The sequence below is a fragment of the Geotrypetes seraphini genome, chromosome 2 (genome assembly GCF_902459505.1).
Source record: "Geotrypetes seraphini chromosome 2, aGeoSer1.1, whole genome shotgun sequence".
In the NCBI taxonomy this organism is placed as follows: domain Eukaryota; kingdom Metazoa; phylum Chordata; class Amphibia; order Gymnophiona; family Dermophiidae; genus Geotrypetes; species Geotrypetes seraphini.
The window spans coordinates 147,169,168-147,183,809 of record NC_047085.1 but is presented as its reverse complement, the minus strand read 5'-3'; the positions used below and the strand labels follow the sequence as shown (position 1 = coordinate 147,183,809).

The 14,642-nt window shown below is 44.5% G+C and overlaps 1 protein-coding gene across 4 annotated transcripts in view; it reads left to right on the top strand.

Annotated features, from left to right (window-relative positions):
• The window catches only part of LPIN2 (lipin 2), a 293,670-nt gene that overhangs the window by 141,381 nt on the left and 137,647 nt on the right, over positions 1-14,642 (top strand). For all 4 annotated transcript variants that reach the window (XM_033933961.1, XM_033933960.1, XM_033933962.1 and 1 more), the window contains one exon: positions 11,615-11,714. In XM_033933961.1, the coding sequence (XP_033789852.1) occupies positions 11,615-11,714 (100 nt within the window). The remainder of the gene's footprint in view (positions 1-11,614; positions 11,715-14,642) is intronic.

Here is a 14,642-nt window from a genome sequence, read left to right as displayed (position 1 = left end):
TTCCTGTTAAGCAGGAGGTCGAGCACAGACTGATCAGCATGCTTAGGGGACTCAGCGATGTTCCGCAGCATGCAGGTTGCGTTTTCGTGCCTCCGCCCGTCTTGGTGCACAATTGGGGGTCTGCAGGGGTGGAGGCATAGTAAGACAGTGGGTCTGACTGGCAGCCTGAAGAATCAGCTTGGTAACAGCTTTTCCAGAAGTGTGGCAGTGAATTCTGACTCTGGATTTTCACAGAGGCTAGAAAGCAGGGGCAGCGTCTCTTCAGTATTGTGAGTAGAGAATGTAATTGTGGCTGTTACCCGTGGGTAGCTGCTGGTAACCTGCCAAAACAGGAACAGAAAAAATGTGGTGGCCCCGTGGAGCGGTGAATGGCCTTGTCTCTGCAGTGAAGCGAGGGAACGTGCGCGGTCACTGATCGCATGGTGTAGCATCCTCCCTCCCTCCCGATCGCCGCTTCCCCTTGCCTTACCTTCCTGGTGATTTTCATTTTTGTCTCCCAGCGGCACAAGTGTTTCAACAAGTCGCGTGTGGCTGCTAGATGAAACTTCACCTCTGACACAACCGGAAACAGGAAGTTATGTCAGAGAAGAAGTTTTGGCAGCTGCACGCGACCTAAGAACTTAAGCTGAAGAAGGGACATGAACATTGGCCAAGAGCCAGGGCAGAGAAGCAGCAGTAACCATAGGGAAGTCAATCTGTAGGTACAGAGACCCAGGTCCTGAGAAGCCCCTGCTAGCCACATTTCCCTACAGCCTGTCCTGTTAGATTCTTTGCTTCCCCTATGTATTTTTTTTACCGCACTGGGTTTTTGCCATGGCAACTTAAAACACGTACTTAACGTTACATTTTTGCCTTCCCCTGAATAAAAAACCAGAATGCAGAAAAGCTAATTAATGCTTTGAAAATATGTTTATTTTGAGACGTGGTGAAGTAGCGAAGGTAAGGAGTATAGTGGCTGTGAAGGAGTTACATTTGTATTATTTATTGTTTTGCAGGAAAATTTGTTATAAACTGACTTTGGTAGTTTATGACATACATAAAGACTTTGTGAAATAATGTATTTAGGCTGTCGGGTTTCCATGATTACACATCTAAGCAAGTTGGCTTTTGAGAATTTGAATGTTGATTTGTGAGTGATTTGTAATTGTTTTGTTGTTTGTATTTACTTCCGATCTGGTGTAGTTGATACCAAACGTTTTGGTTTCTGTCTTTCACTGGGCGTGAGTGACAGTGATTGAGTATTTCTTATTGTTTCTGCTATTTTCTTTTTGAATGGGGCGGGGACGGAGACTGAGCTTGTGGGGATGGGACGGGGACAAGCTTGCAGGGATGGGGCGGAGACGGGGACAAATTTTTCCCCGTGTCATTCTCTGTAAGAGGTGCTGACAGGCTCTATCAGCGATTTTTAAAATTTAATTTCGAGGGGTTTTGAGGATTTTCTAGTGTTCCCCCTTGGTTCCCCCACCTGAAATATACTATTTTCTGAATTTTTAATCTTCAGGAAGGTTGTTTTTATTGTGTTTCTTGGGTGCGAATTTGATCCAGCAGCTATCTTGGATTTTTAGCAAATTTTTTTTTTTCCTTCAAAATTCAATTTTTTTGCCAAGAAAATTGCTGAGATGGAGTCCTCAGGGTCTCCTAGTGTGGATTCATGTAAACTTTGCACAAATTTGTCGCTTTTAGAACGTCCGTGCGCCACGTGCTGTGCGGTGTGGTCAGGGGTCTGGAACTTCAGTTTCAGCCTCCCCTCTGCAGAAGCAGGTGATAACATGCTCAGCTAGCCCGTTGTGGCAGCCACCTTTATTTTCGGGGCTTGGGTCTGCGCCTTTATTGGCTAGCTGTGAGACGGACCCTCCGCAGCCTAAGAAACGCAAATCTAAAGGTGACTCTATGCCCCAGGGTCCAGATGCCTTCATGGAGTTCATGAGATTTTTGTGGTCTGACTTTCAATCCAGGGGTCCGGCTGCTGGATGTTCATCTGTTGCTCCTATCACGTCGCAAAGCACCAGAATCTCCTCGGGGATGTCGGTCTCATACCGCCCTGGCTATTTCACAGTCTGTTCAGGAGACTTCAGCTGCGACTCCGGACCTCGCTGATCATTTATTCGCAGGATTAGAGGATCCGGAGTGGGATGCTGGATCTGCGGATCCATTTGGGGCTCTGGATCCTGGAGAAGATCGACTGTGGTGCGCTTGTTTAAAGTCGTGGCGCTTCCTGACTTCATTGCTGAATCTTTGCAGGAATTGGGCGTGGATGATAAGCCCACTCCTTCCACTTCTTCTCCATGGCTGTGCAGTATACACACCCAATCTGCAATTTTTCCCTGGCATCCGGATTTGAGTTTTTTTAGTCATAGAACAGTTTGACACTCTGGAGGGTCCCTTGTGTAATGCTAGGGTCATGTCTCACTTGTATCCTCTGGCGCAGGAGTGTCAGCAGCTGCTGGGACAACCCAAGGTGGATTCCTTGGTGGCCCAAGTGACCCGACACACTTTGCTACCTAGTGACGGGGGCGTTGTGTTAAAAGTTATGCTGGATTGTCGGGTGGATGTGATGCTCAGGAAAAATTCTGAAATCGCTAATTTAGGAGTCAAGGCTGCTGTGGCTATGTCATTTGTGTAATGCACCTGTATGGCTTGGCTGCATATGCTAGAGACTGAGGCAGTGGATCCTCTTTAGCTACTTATGGCTGGGATGGGCTACTTGGCAGATGGCTTATATGACCTTGTGAGAGTACAAGAAAAGGTTTCAGCCTATTCATATCGGCCCGCCAAATGCTCTGGGTTCGGCAGTGGGCTCGGGATTCCACCTCCAAGGCAACCCTAGCTCGTCTGCCTTTTAAGGGGCAGTTATTGTTTGGCAAGGGGTTGGATGATCTCATGGTTGCTGTGATGGACCATCACCAAAAGTCTGCCGGATAGTAGGGCCAGACATAAGGGGGCTGGGCGTCCTAATTTTTGTGGATCCAAAATAAACTTTCGTGATTACAAACAGTATTCTCCCTCCTCGTCACAGAGATCTTCATGGGGCTTCAGGGGTCAATATACGGGCTTCAGGTGCTCCCATCCAACCACCGCCTGTCCTGCCCGACAAGACACAATGGCGCCAGAAAACTGAGGACCCCTCTAAAGATAGGGGGTCAGCTATCTGAGTTTCTGCCTGCCTAAATGCGCATTATGGCAGACCAGTGGGTCTTGGAAATTATTCAATCAGGCTACAAGCTGGAATTCGCCCAACCCCTGATTGGTTTGTGACCTCTCCTGCAGGGGGTCAGGAAAACGCGCAGAGTCCAGTCTACGGTTCAGCGCTTGCTGGATATTTGTGCAATAGAGCCAGTGCCAAGCAATTTTTTGGGATCAGGCAGATACTCTGTTTACTTTATTGTGGCAAAGAAAGGGTCGGAAGATTGGAGACAATTCTAGATCTGAAGCATGTGAATGTGCCTCTCAAGATTCCTTGGTTCTGGATGGAGACTGTGAAGGTCATTGCGGCAGTGTCTCTGGGGGAGTTTCTGACCTCCTTGGATCATACGGAGGCGTATCTGCACATTCCCATTTTTCCGGTTCACTGCAGATTTTTAAGGTTTCATATGCTGGATCAGCATTAACAGTTTTCAGCTCTGTATTTTGGCCTGGCAACAGCACCCTGGACGATCAACAAAGTGATAGTGGTAGTAGCAGCTCATCTGAGGAAGATGGGGTTACAAGTTCACCCATATCTGGACAACGGGTTGATCAGAGTGCCCTTGTTGATAGAGGGGCGTTCTAAGGTGGGCTGGGATCCTTGGGCTGGATTGTCAACTTCAGGAAGAGCCATTTGATGCCCATGCAATCCCTAGAATACCTGGGAATTCTGTTCGATATGGCAGTTGGCTGTGTTTACCTGCCCGAACCTCGCAGACAAAAGCTGTGTGCGCAGATTTTTGCTCTGTTGAAGAAGTCAGCTCCTTCAGCATGGGACTACCTGCAGGTGTTGGGCTCCATGGTAACCGCGCTGGATGTTGTCCCCTGGGTGAGGGCGCACATGCGTCCTCTTCAGCATGCCTTGTTTTCTTGTTGGGGGCACCACACAGAGATGCCTTAGAAATGCATCTGCCGTGGATGTTGGAGGCCAGAACAAGCATGGCCTTCGGGGCTGGGGAGCTCACTGTGATCATTGTCCCCTTCAAGGCTGTTGGACCCTTTTGCAGAGGAAGTGGTCCATCGACTGGCCCTGAGAACATTACAGAGTCATCTGGAGGGGCAAGCTGTCGGAGTCTTTTCCAACAATGCGACGGCAGTGGCAAATGTCAGTCGACAAGGAAGGACAAGAGCTCTCCCTTGGCTCAGGAGGCCCGGCTTCTGTTCCTTTGGGCAGAACGTCATCTCCTGGCACTGACGGCGTCACATGTGGCCGGAGTGGACAACGTTCAAGCGGACTTCCTCAGTCATCAGAGTCTGGATCCCGGCGAGTCTCTTTCATTTGAAAGGAAACTCTGCAATGAGAGGGCATTGGATGAAGTTAAGAGGTGATAGGCTCCGGAGTAATCTGAAGAAATACTTGTACTTGAAGAAGGACACGGTACTACTCAAAAGGGTGCAGAGAAGAGCGACTAAAATGGTTAAGGGGCTGGAGGAGTTGCCATACTGCGAGAGATTAGAGAAACTGGGCCTCTTCTCCCTTGAAAAGAGGAGACTGAGAGGGGACATGATTGAAATATTCAAGATACTGAAGGGAATAGACTTGGTAGATAAAAAACAGGTTGTTCACCCTCTCTAAGGTTGGGAAAACGAGAGGGCACTCTCTAAAGTTAAAAGGGGATAGATTCCATACAAAGGTAAGGAAGTTATTCTTCACCCAGAGAATGGTGGAAAACTGGAACGCTCTTCTGGAGGCTGTTATAGGGGAAAACACCCTCCAGGGATTCAAGACAAAAGTTAGACAAGTTCCTGCTGAACTGGAACGTATGCAGTTATGGCTGGTCTCAGTTAGGGCACTGGTCTTTGACCTAAGGGCCACCGCGTGAGCAGACTGCTAGGCACAATGGACCACTGGTCTGACCCAGCAGCGACAATTCTTATGTTCTTATATTACTCGGAGCCATTTGCTTAGCAGAAAAACAAAACACATTAGCAGACAAGCTGAGCAGATTCCTACAACCTAATGAATGGTTTCTCAACTCACCTATTTTATGTCAGATATTTTCCAGATAAATCTCTTTGCTTCTCCTCACAATCACAAACTTCCAGTGTTCTATTCTAGAATAAAATGGAGAAAAAAGAACCAAGATCAAACAAAAACCGAATGGAAAAAAATCAACAAACAATACAAAAATCAACTAAGGGATAAGAGGAAAAGCTACTATACTAACCTCATAGGCACGGAAACCCAAGATTCCAAAAAAATATTCCAAATCCTGAAAGAATTAACAGACACCAAACCATACACAACCACCACGAATACTCCTCCACCATCACCCACCCTCTTAGCAGAACACTTCAAGAACAAAATTACCAACACCAGAGCCACTCTCATCCTTAACCCATCCCATCAAAACCCAATCACAATCCACCCTCCAGGAAAAGAGGCAACTGCAGCAGACAGAATTTGGACTCAATTCCCCAACATACAATGGTCAGAATTCAACAAATTCTACAAAAAATACAGCCATGCCTCCTGTGACCTCAACCATTGCCCCTCATATCTCCTCACCACCTCTAGTGTAAAATTCCGCACCACAATTCTTCAATGGATTCAATTCACGCTCACAGAAGGCACATTCCCTGCTGCCCTCAGCGAAATCGTCATCACCCCAATCCAAAAAGACCCAAAAGCACCACAAAACCACCCATCTAACTTTAGACCTATAGCCTCAATTCCGCTATATGTCAAAATTATAGAAGGCCTAGTAGCCAAACTCCTCACCAATTACATAGATGACCACAACCTACTCCACCCCATGCAATCAGGCTTCAGAACAAACTTCAGTACAGAGACACTACTAGGCTCCCTTATGGATACCGTCAGACAACACCTTAGCACAGGGAAAAAAATGCTTCTCATACAACTGGACTTAACTGCGGCATTCGACTTAGTGGATCACAACATCCTTCTACAGATCTTAGACGCAATAGGCATCTCAGATAAAGTATACTCTTGGTTTGAAGGATTCCTAAAACTCAGAACCTACAGCGTAAAATCAAACAAAAAAAAGTCAGAATCCTGGTCAAACCCCTGCGGCGTACCACAAGGATCTCCACTATCCCCCACCCTCTTCAATCTCTACACTGCTTCTCTAGGAACGCATCTGGACAATATGGGCATAACCACCTATAGTTATGCTGATGACATCACCATCCTCATCCCATACGATCACTCTAAACCTACCATGACAGACAAACTTCACCAAACACTTGAAACAGTCACAACCTGGATGAAAAATCACAAACTTAAACTCAACCAAGACAAAACCAAATTCATCCTTCTCGAAAATGACAAGATCCAAACCACAACCAACTTAGACATAAACACAATCAAATATCCCATCCAAACCACCATAAAACTACTTGGCATGACCATAGACAGATGCTGCACTATGCAACCGCAAATAAATAAAACAATTCAGAAATCATTCGCAATCATGAGAAATCTGAGACAAGTCCGAAAATTCTTTGAAAGAACACAATTCCAACTTATAGTACAATCCCTAATACTAGGGATATTGGACTACTGCAACATCCTCTTCCTTCCTTGCCCTGCAACTACGATTAGACAACTCCAAACAATCCAAAATACAGCTTTGAGACTCATCTACTCATTGAAAAAACATGACCACATCACTGAAGCCTTCATCAACTCACATTGGCTTCCAATCCAAGAAAGAATCCAATTCAAATTCTACTGCATACTATTCAAAACACTACACGGAGACAGTCCATCATACTTGAACAGTCGCCTCATACAAGCACCCACTACAAGACAAAGAAAAACGCACGCCCCATTCATACCCCCCCCAATCAAGGAAGTAAAAAGAACAAAACTACACGACGGCCTCCTAGCCACCCAAGCCGCAAGACTGGACAACCAGATCTCCAACCTCTTGATGACCACCCCAGACTATAGGACGTTCAGAAAAGAAATAAAAACCACACTTTTCAAGAAATTCCTGAAGCAGCAATAACATCACGACCGCTTAGTAACTCTAAAACTGACACTTGATCTACCCACTACTGCACTAATAATAACAAAAGAACTCCCACTATGACCACCTATTAACTCTTTTACAAACCACCTCACCCTCAACAACCTGCTAAATGTTTATAAGATCTACAACTTACCTCTCTAGCTAATCATTGTAACTCTGTTTTTTTTAAACTAACCTTTTGTAATCCGCCTTGAACCGCAAGGTAATGGCGGAATAGAAATCCCTAATGTAATGTAATGTAATAAACACTCCTAACTGCCTGGACTTAGACTCCTTTCTTCTGGACTGGATCAACAAGTTTCTGTATGCTTTCCCTCCAGTTCCATTAACAGGGAAAACCTTGTTCAAACTGCACCAAGAACAAGCTATCCTCTTAGCCTCTTGGTGGCCGCAACAACCATAGTTCCTGAACTGCTTCTTCAACTCAGTGTCCGGGAACCTTTCCCATGTCAAATCTTTCAAACCTTAATAACACAGAACAAGGGGTCCATTCTCCATCCCAATTGTCATTCATTGACTCTCGTGGTTTCTCTCTCCCAGTGAGTAGATACATTTATACCATCTGCACCATTAGCTCTCATTGAAGCTGCCAAGAAACCTTCTGCACAATGGTGTTACTTCTTTAAGTGGACTAGATTCACACTCTGGTGTAACTAACACTCATTACATCTGGACACATGTCCTCTCCCATCAGTCCTGGACTATCTCCTACACTTCTCCAATTCTGATCTAAAGACCACTTTGGTTAGAGTTCATCTCAGAGTTATTGGCACTTTTCTGGATTAAAAACTGCTATCTGTCCATCCATTGATCTCCAGATTCATGAAGGGCCTTTTTCATACAAAATCACAAAACAGATCTCCTCCAGTTGTTTGGAATCTTAATATTATACTATCAGCCTGGTGATGTCATCTCTCAAATATCTCACAAGGAAAGTAGTATTTTTAATCTGCATCACTTTAGCATACCAAGTCAGTGAACTACAAGTGCGTGTCTCAGATCCACAATATACAACATTCTCCCATGATAGGGTAGTTCTCACCACACATCCAAAATTTCTTCCTAGGGTCATCTTAGATTTTCATTTTAACAAGTCTGTAGTTTTGTTTTCTTTCCAATACCGCATTCTCACCTTGATGAAACTGCACTCTACATACTGGGCTGTAAACGTGCTCTTGCTTACTACTTGGGTAGATCCAAACCTCACAGGACTTCCACTCAATTGTTCTTCTCATTTGATCCAAACAGACTTGGATTCCATGTCACCAAGAGAACTATCTTTCCATGGCTTGCGGACTGTAATACCTTTTACTATGCTAGGGCTGGGCCAACACTAGAAGGTCGTGTCACAGCACATAAGGTTAGGGCTATTGTGATTTTGGTGACTTCAGTAGCTTACCTATGTTACATTCCCATGAAGATATCTGTAAAACAGCAACTTGGTCCTCAGTTCATACCTTCACATCACACTACTGTCTGGAGAACCATTCCAGCCGAGATAGTCGATTCAACTAAGCAGTTCTACAAACTTTATTCTCAACTTAAAGCCAACTATCCTCCCTTTTGTTTCTGGCTAGTAGTGCTGCCTGATTCACGATTTGAATCGATTCACCAATTCACTTCGGGTGTCTCGATTTGAATCGATTTGTTTTGGCAAAAAATTGAACTTACTGATTTGTCATCCCACTTGCTAGAGACCTGTTCGGGCTTTCTCTCTGCCACCGGAGTCCTTCCATCTAATATAACTTCCAGTTTTGCGAAACCAGAAGTTACATCAGAAGCAAGGACTCTGGTGGCAGAGGGAAAGCCCGAATGGGTCTCTCCATGTAGATCGGCAGCAGCAAGACTCTCTCCTTCCCGGCCGGAAGTATTTCTCCTCTCCTCTCTGGCCAGGCAAAAGCGGCGGTAGCGAATGCGATTAACTACCCTGCCACTACTCTGGGTGACTTCACTCCATTTGGCCGCCCAAGCAGAAGCAGGAAGTTTTCACTGAGGGTAGGCCGCAGTGGAGAGAAGACGCAAGGAGTGGCGGCAGGAGTGGATCGCTAAATCACTACCACCACCGGCAATATGTTGTAACGTCAAAGTAAAGGTAGATGAGGGGAGAGAGGAGATGGACTTGGGGGAGTTGATGGACTGGAGATGGGGAGATGGATGGGAGAGATGAATTTGGTGGAGGGGGAAGATGGATGGTGGGGGGAGATCATGGAGAAGGGAAATGGACTTATGGGAGAGGGAGAGATGGACTTGGGGGAGTTGGACTGGAGAGGGAGAGATGGGGAGAAGATGGATGGGAGAGATGAACTTGATGGACTTGGGGAGATCATGGAGAGGGGAGATGGAGGGAGGGATAGAAGATATAATGGATCTAAAAACAGGAGAAGGGAGAGAGATGGTGGACAATGGGATTTAGGGAGGGAAGAAACAGAAAGGGAGAGAAGTTGGACACAAGGGATGGTGTAGAGGGGGGATAGAGACACTGGATAGGAGGTTAGTTAAAAAGAGAAAGGAAGAGATGATGGGGAAGGAGGGAGAGATGTTGGATGAAACGGTAGTTGAGAAAAGGAGAGATGTTGGATATGGGGATGGTGGGGTACGGGAATTGAGACAAAAAAAAGGAAAGATGCCAGACCTCCAGAGGAGGGAAGGGAAATGGAAGGGGAGGACAGAGATGGAAGATGGATGGTTACCACGGAGAAAGAAGAAAATGATAAATGGGCAAGAGACCCTGGCAGGCGAGTTATAAAAAGACGTTTGTCGCAGAGCCTGGGACCAACATGATTTGAATAATGAACAGACAACAAAAGGTAGAAAAAATTATTTTATTTTCTGTTTTGTGATTACAGTGTGTCAGATTTTAAATTTGTATCCTGTTAGACCGTGAATGTGAGCTAGGATTTAACTGAAAGAGAAAAAGTCTTTTTTGTTTATTTTGTTTACACCACAGCACCAGTGTGGGTAGGAGAGGGCAAAGGGGGATGAAGAGGGTATAAAATAAACCAGGATGTTTGGAAAAATACACCCAATTGGGCAGGAAAATAGAATTGAAAAATTGATTCAATAGGCTGAATAGAATCAAAATATTTTTTTCTGAATCAGGCAGCACTACTGGCTAGAGAGTCCCACATGTGAAAATATACTGTCTGTCTGCTTATCCTAGGATACAGCATGGTTAGTTCCCTACTATAACAGGTGTAATCCGAGGGCAACAGCAAGATATTCTCACACCCCTCACACCTCCCTAGTTGGCTCTTAAATTTTTTACTGAAATAATGGTCCCACGAGTCAATATCGAGTAGGAAGTCACCAGCGCAAACACATACGGGCTATCTTGAGACTTGCAAAAAGTATTACATTACATTACAGATTTCTATTCCGCCATTACCTTTCGGTTCAAAGCGGATTACAAAAAGAGTTATGGAAGAAGGGTTACAACGTTAGATTAGAGAAGGTTTCCAAGAGAGGGAAAAGTAGGATCTGGGGTTAGGGAGGGGATGGTAAGAGGTGAGTTAAGCTTTATCATGGTATTAAGCTTTATTAAGGGATTTCTTGAAGCGTATAGTTTTTATTTCCTTTCTGAACATTTTGTAGTCTGGGGTTGTTGTCAATAGGTTGGAGACTTGGTTGTCTATCTTCGCTGCCTGAGTGGCCAGTAGTCCGTTGTATAGTTTTTTCCGTTTTACTTCTTTGATTGGGGGGTAAGTGAATGGGGTGTGCGTTTTTCTATGCTTGGTAGAGGTGGTTTGGATGAGGCGGTCGTTTAGGTAGGTTGGGCTGTCTCCATTTATAGTTTTAAATAGTATACAGTAGAATTTAAATTGTATTCTTTCCTGGATTGGAAGCCAATGAGAATTGATGAATGCCTCAGTAATGTGATCATGTTTTTTCAATGAATAGACGAGTCTCAGAGCTGTATTCTGAATTGTCTGTAGTTGTTTAATCATTATTGCAGGGCAGGGAAGGTAGAGGATGTTGCAATAGTCTAGGATACTTAGGATTAGAGATTGTACTAGGAGCTTAAATTGTGTTTTTTCGAAGAATTTTCGGACTTGTCTAAGGTTACTCATAACTGCAAAAGATTTCTGTATTGTTTTGTTAATTTGTGGTTGCATGGTGCAGCCTCTGTCAATAATCATACCTAGAAGTTTTGGGGTGGTTTGCAAAGGGTAGTTGATAGAGTTGATTTCTAAGTTGGTTATGGTTGGGATTTTGTTATTTTCTAGGAGGATGAATTTAGTTTTGTCTGGGTTGAGTTTCAGTTTGTGGTCTTCCATCCAAGTCATAACTGTAGCTAGAGTTCTGTGGTTCCCAAATATTATACTCTTGGTCAACTATAAAAAAAAATAGTCTTAATTCTTGCAAACCTCATAATTTCTGGCTTGGTGGAAGGTCATTATACTATTGTAATAGTTATATCATTGTGTAAACAGGGGTATGCAAGAGGAGCCAACACCAGGGACCTGAAGACATCTACTTGGATGATTTAAAGGGTTTGGAACCTGAAGTTGCTGCTCTCTATTTTCCCAAAAGGTATTTCTGAATTAGAGAGTATCTTTCACTCTTGTTTCCATGTTGTCTCATGTGAAAATAGTTAGAATGTGTAAATAAGTGTCATATCTGATAATAAGCTGGAAAGGCATGTATGAAGCCCAGCTTTAGAAGCTGAAGCTAATTACAGTCTGAGTAGTTATTTTGTTGCACATAAAATGTTTTTCAAGAAGAAATAGCAATCTGTAACAATGCTTGGGTATATGTACACAAAACTTTGCACAGACAACCTGTATGTGAATACATATAGAAATAAATGCACTGATTTAACTAAAACTCAGGGATGTATAATTAGCAATATCTTCATACAACTGTCTTGCATCCCATTCCAACATTAACTCAGTAGTTTCCTAGGACCATCAGTATAGTAGACTCCGATGAAACAGCTAAAAGTTTAAGCAGTATCACCAAGACTTCTTCATCAGTCCTCACTGGAAGCTTGATTCAACATTCAAATTCTCTTGCAATTTACATTCAGCAATCTTATTCAATTCTAGAAAGTATATGTTTTGCATATATTGTGCAAATTATATGCATATATTCAGAAAGTATTTCAAAAAGAGCTTATCTCATGCACATATGATTTGCGTTTATTCAAAATATGTTTTGAAAAACCAGCTTATCTCAATCGCATTGGGCAGGGGTAGGCAATTCCGGTCCTCAAGAGCTGGAGCCAGGTCAGGTTTTCTGGATATCCACAATAAATATACATGAGATAGATTTGCATCTCAAGGAGGCAGTGCATGCAAATCCCTCTCATACATATTCATTGTGGATATCCTGAAAACCTGACCTGGCTCAGCCTCTCGAGGCCGAAATTGCCTACCCCTGGCATTGGGGAACTAAGTCAGACCAACACAAATTCATGTTTCGCCCACACAGGGCTGTTTCAAGGCAGTTCCCCCTGTGAATACAAAAACAGTCTTAAAACCAGATTTGTTACGTCCCTTCTGGATTCCATATGCTAAGTGTTCAATCCCAACCCGCAGTCCAGGTGTTGCAGAAATCTGCATCTATTCTGAACACGTTCTACATTCCCTCTAGTGTGAGAATCAGTAAATTTCATTATCCCAGGACAAGCAGGCAGTCCATTCTCACATGTGGGTGATGTCATCCACGTAGCCCGATTGCAGACAACCTTGCAAGCAGATTTGCTTGTAGAAAACTTTTAGAAGTTTCGAGTCTGCTGCACTGCGCATGCGTGAGTGTCTTTTTGTTCAGCACAGGGCGTGTCTCCTCAGTTTTCCGTGGAGCCGAGTAGTCCGTCTTTGACGCTATGCGCTGAACTTAGTTCGCTTCGTGCCTTCTCTCACCGCGGCTCGTGTTTAATTTTTCTTATTACTGGGTTGCTGTGCTTTTCTTTTAGTTGTTATAAAAAAAAAATTATAAGAATGTAATTAAGTAGGAGGAGGGGGATAAATTCTGATATAGAGTTTTAACAGATTATTAAGTATTGTATTTGTGTTTAAAATGCTATAAATTCTGTTACACTTATTGTAAGTATATTAAAAATGAATAAAAAATTGGAAAAAAAAAATTTAAAAAGTTATTTTTTGTTGACTGGTGGGGTCTGTCGCATGTCCTCAGCCTGCGGGCTTCAACTTTGCGGCGGCTATCTTCCCTTCTATGTCCCTTCCGGTCACGGGCTTCAAGAAGTGTGCGATCTCCGCCAGCGTGCGATCTCCCTCACTGACCCACACCGCTGGTGATTTCAGTGTCTGGGGCCTGACCATTGCCCGGAGTCGTGCATTCGCTGTGCTACCCTTCAACCTCGAGCCCTCAAACGTTGTCGAGTTCAAGTGGAGATTTTCGGTATGGAAACCTTGACTATACCCTTGACCTCAGACTCGGTCAGGCCTGCTGTGGGGGTTCCTCTTGCCTCCACGACTTTGACCTCAACTCTCATCAGACCTTCCTGGACATTTAATTGTACCAGATGGGCGCCGCATAGGTGATTTTGAACTGCATGCCGTAGCACACAGGGGGAGGGGGCAGGAGCTTCGGACTTAGCTTCCTCGTCCTCTTGGGTTGGGGCTCTGGCCTGGGTCCATGCCTTCTGAAGAAAATCTTGTCCAGGGTCAATTCTGGAGTCTGACACAGTACATCTGCGTTCTGAGTCTGGAGACTCTCTTGACGCGCCGCATGTACCTTAACAATTCCCTGCTATGGTTGCAGAGTGGACCTTATCACTGGATTTTATTCAGCTCCTTGTTTGATGCAGCCAGCAGGCGCGTCTGAGCTTTTTCGGTCTATGTGTTTCTGGTGAAGCTTCCTTTTGGGAGCTCTTTTGTCTGGCCTTGCCTGATTTCAATTGCAGTACTTGCCATGCAGATTTTATGTTTCTTCTGTCTCTTGCCATTGTATTTAATTTGGATCCAGCTGATGCCTTTGCTGAGACTGGTCTCCTTGGCTTTACTAAGCATCTGGATTTGGAGATGTTGATCCTTCACATTTTCAGCGGCTTCTGTCTGCCTCTTTACGGCTGATATTCTGCAAGAGCTTCATTTGGATTTTCCACTTTCCAGGCTTTGGTCCTAGACTAGTCTTCTGTGCCTTTTGCATTCCATCCACAGCTCCTGGGTCTGGTTTCAGAACAATGTGATCCCCTGACAATTTTTTCTGATCTGCTACAGTTATGTCTACGCTTTCTCACCTGCCTGAGGTAGTTTCTGCCATGGCGCAGGTTTTCCAGTGCGCAGCCCTCCCTTGTGATGGGGTGTGAAGTTTCAGGACTCTCAGGATCGCAGGAGGCTGTTATGATACAAAATATTCTTTTCTAGCATCCTTAGGTAGCCGAGTGGCTGTGGCTACTTCATTTATGATGTGTGCTTGTCATTCCGGCCTGCGCAGTGCATCCTCTGTGGTACATACCTATTCTCTACTGGTGCGGGTTGGTGTGTGTGGTGCTAG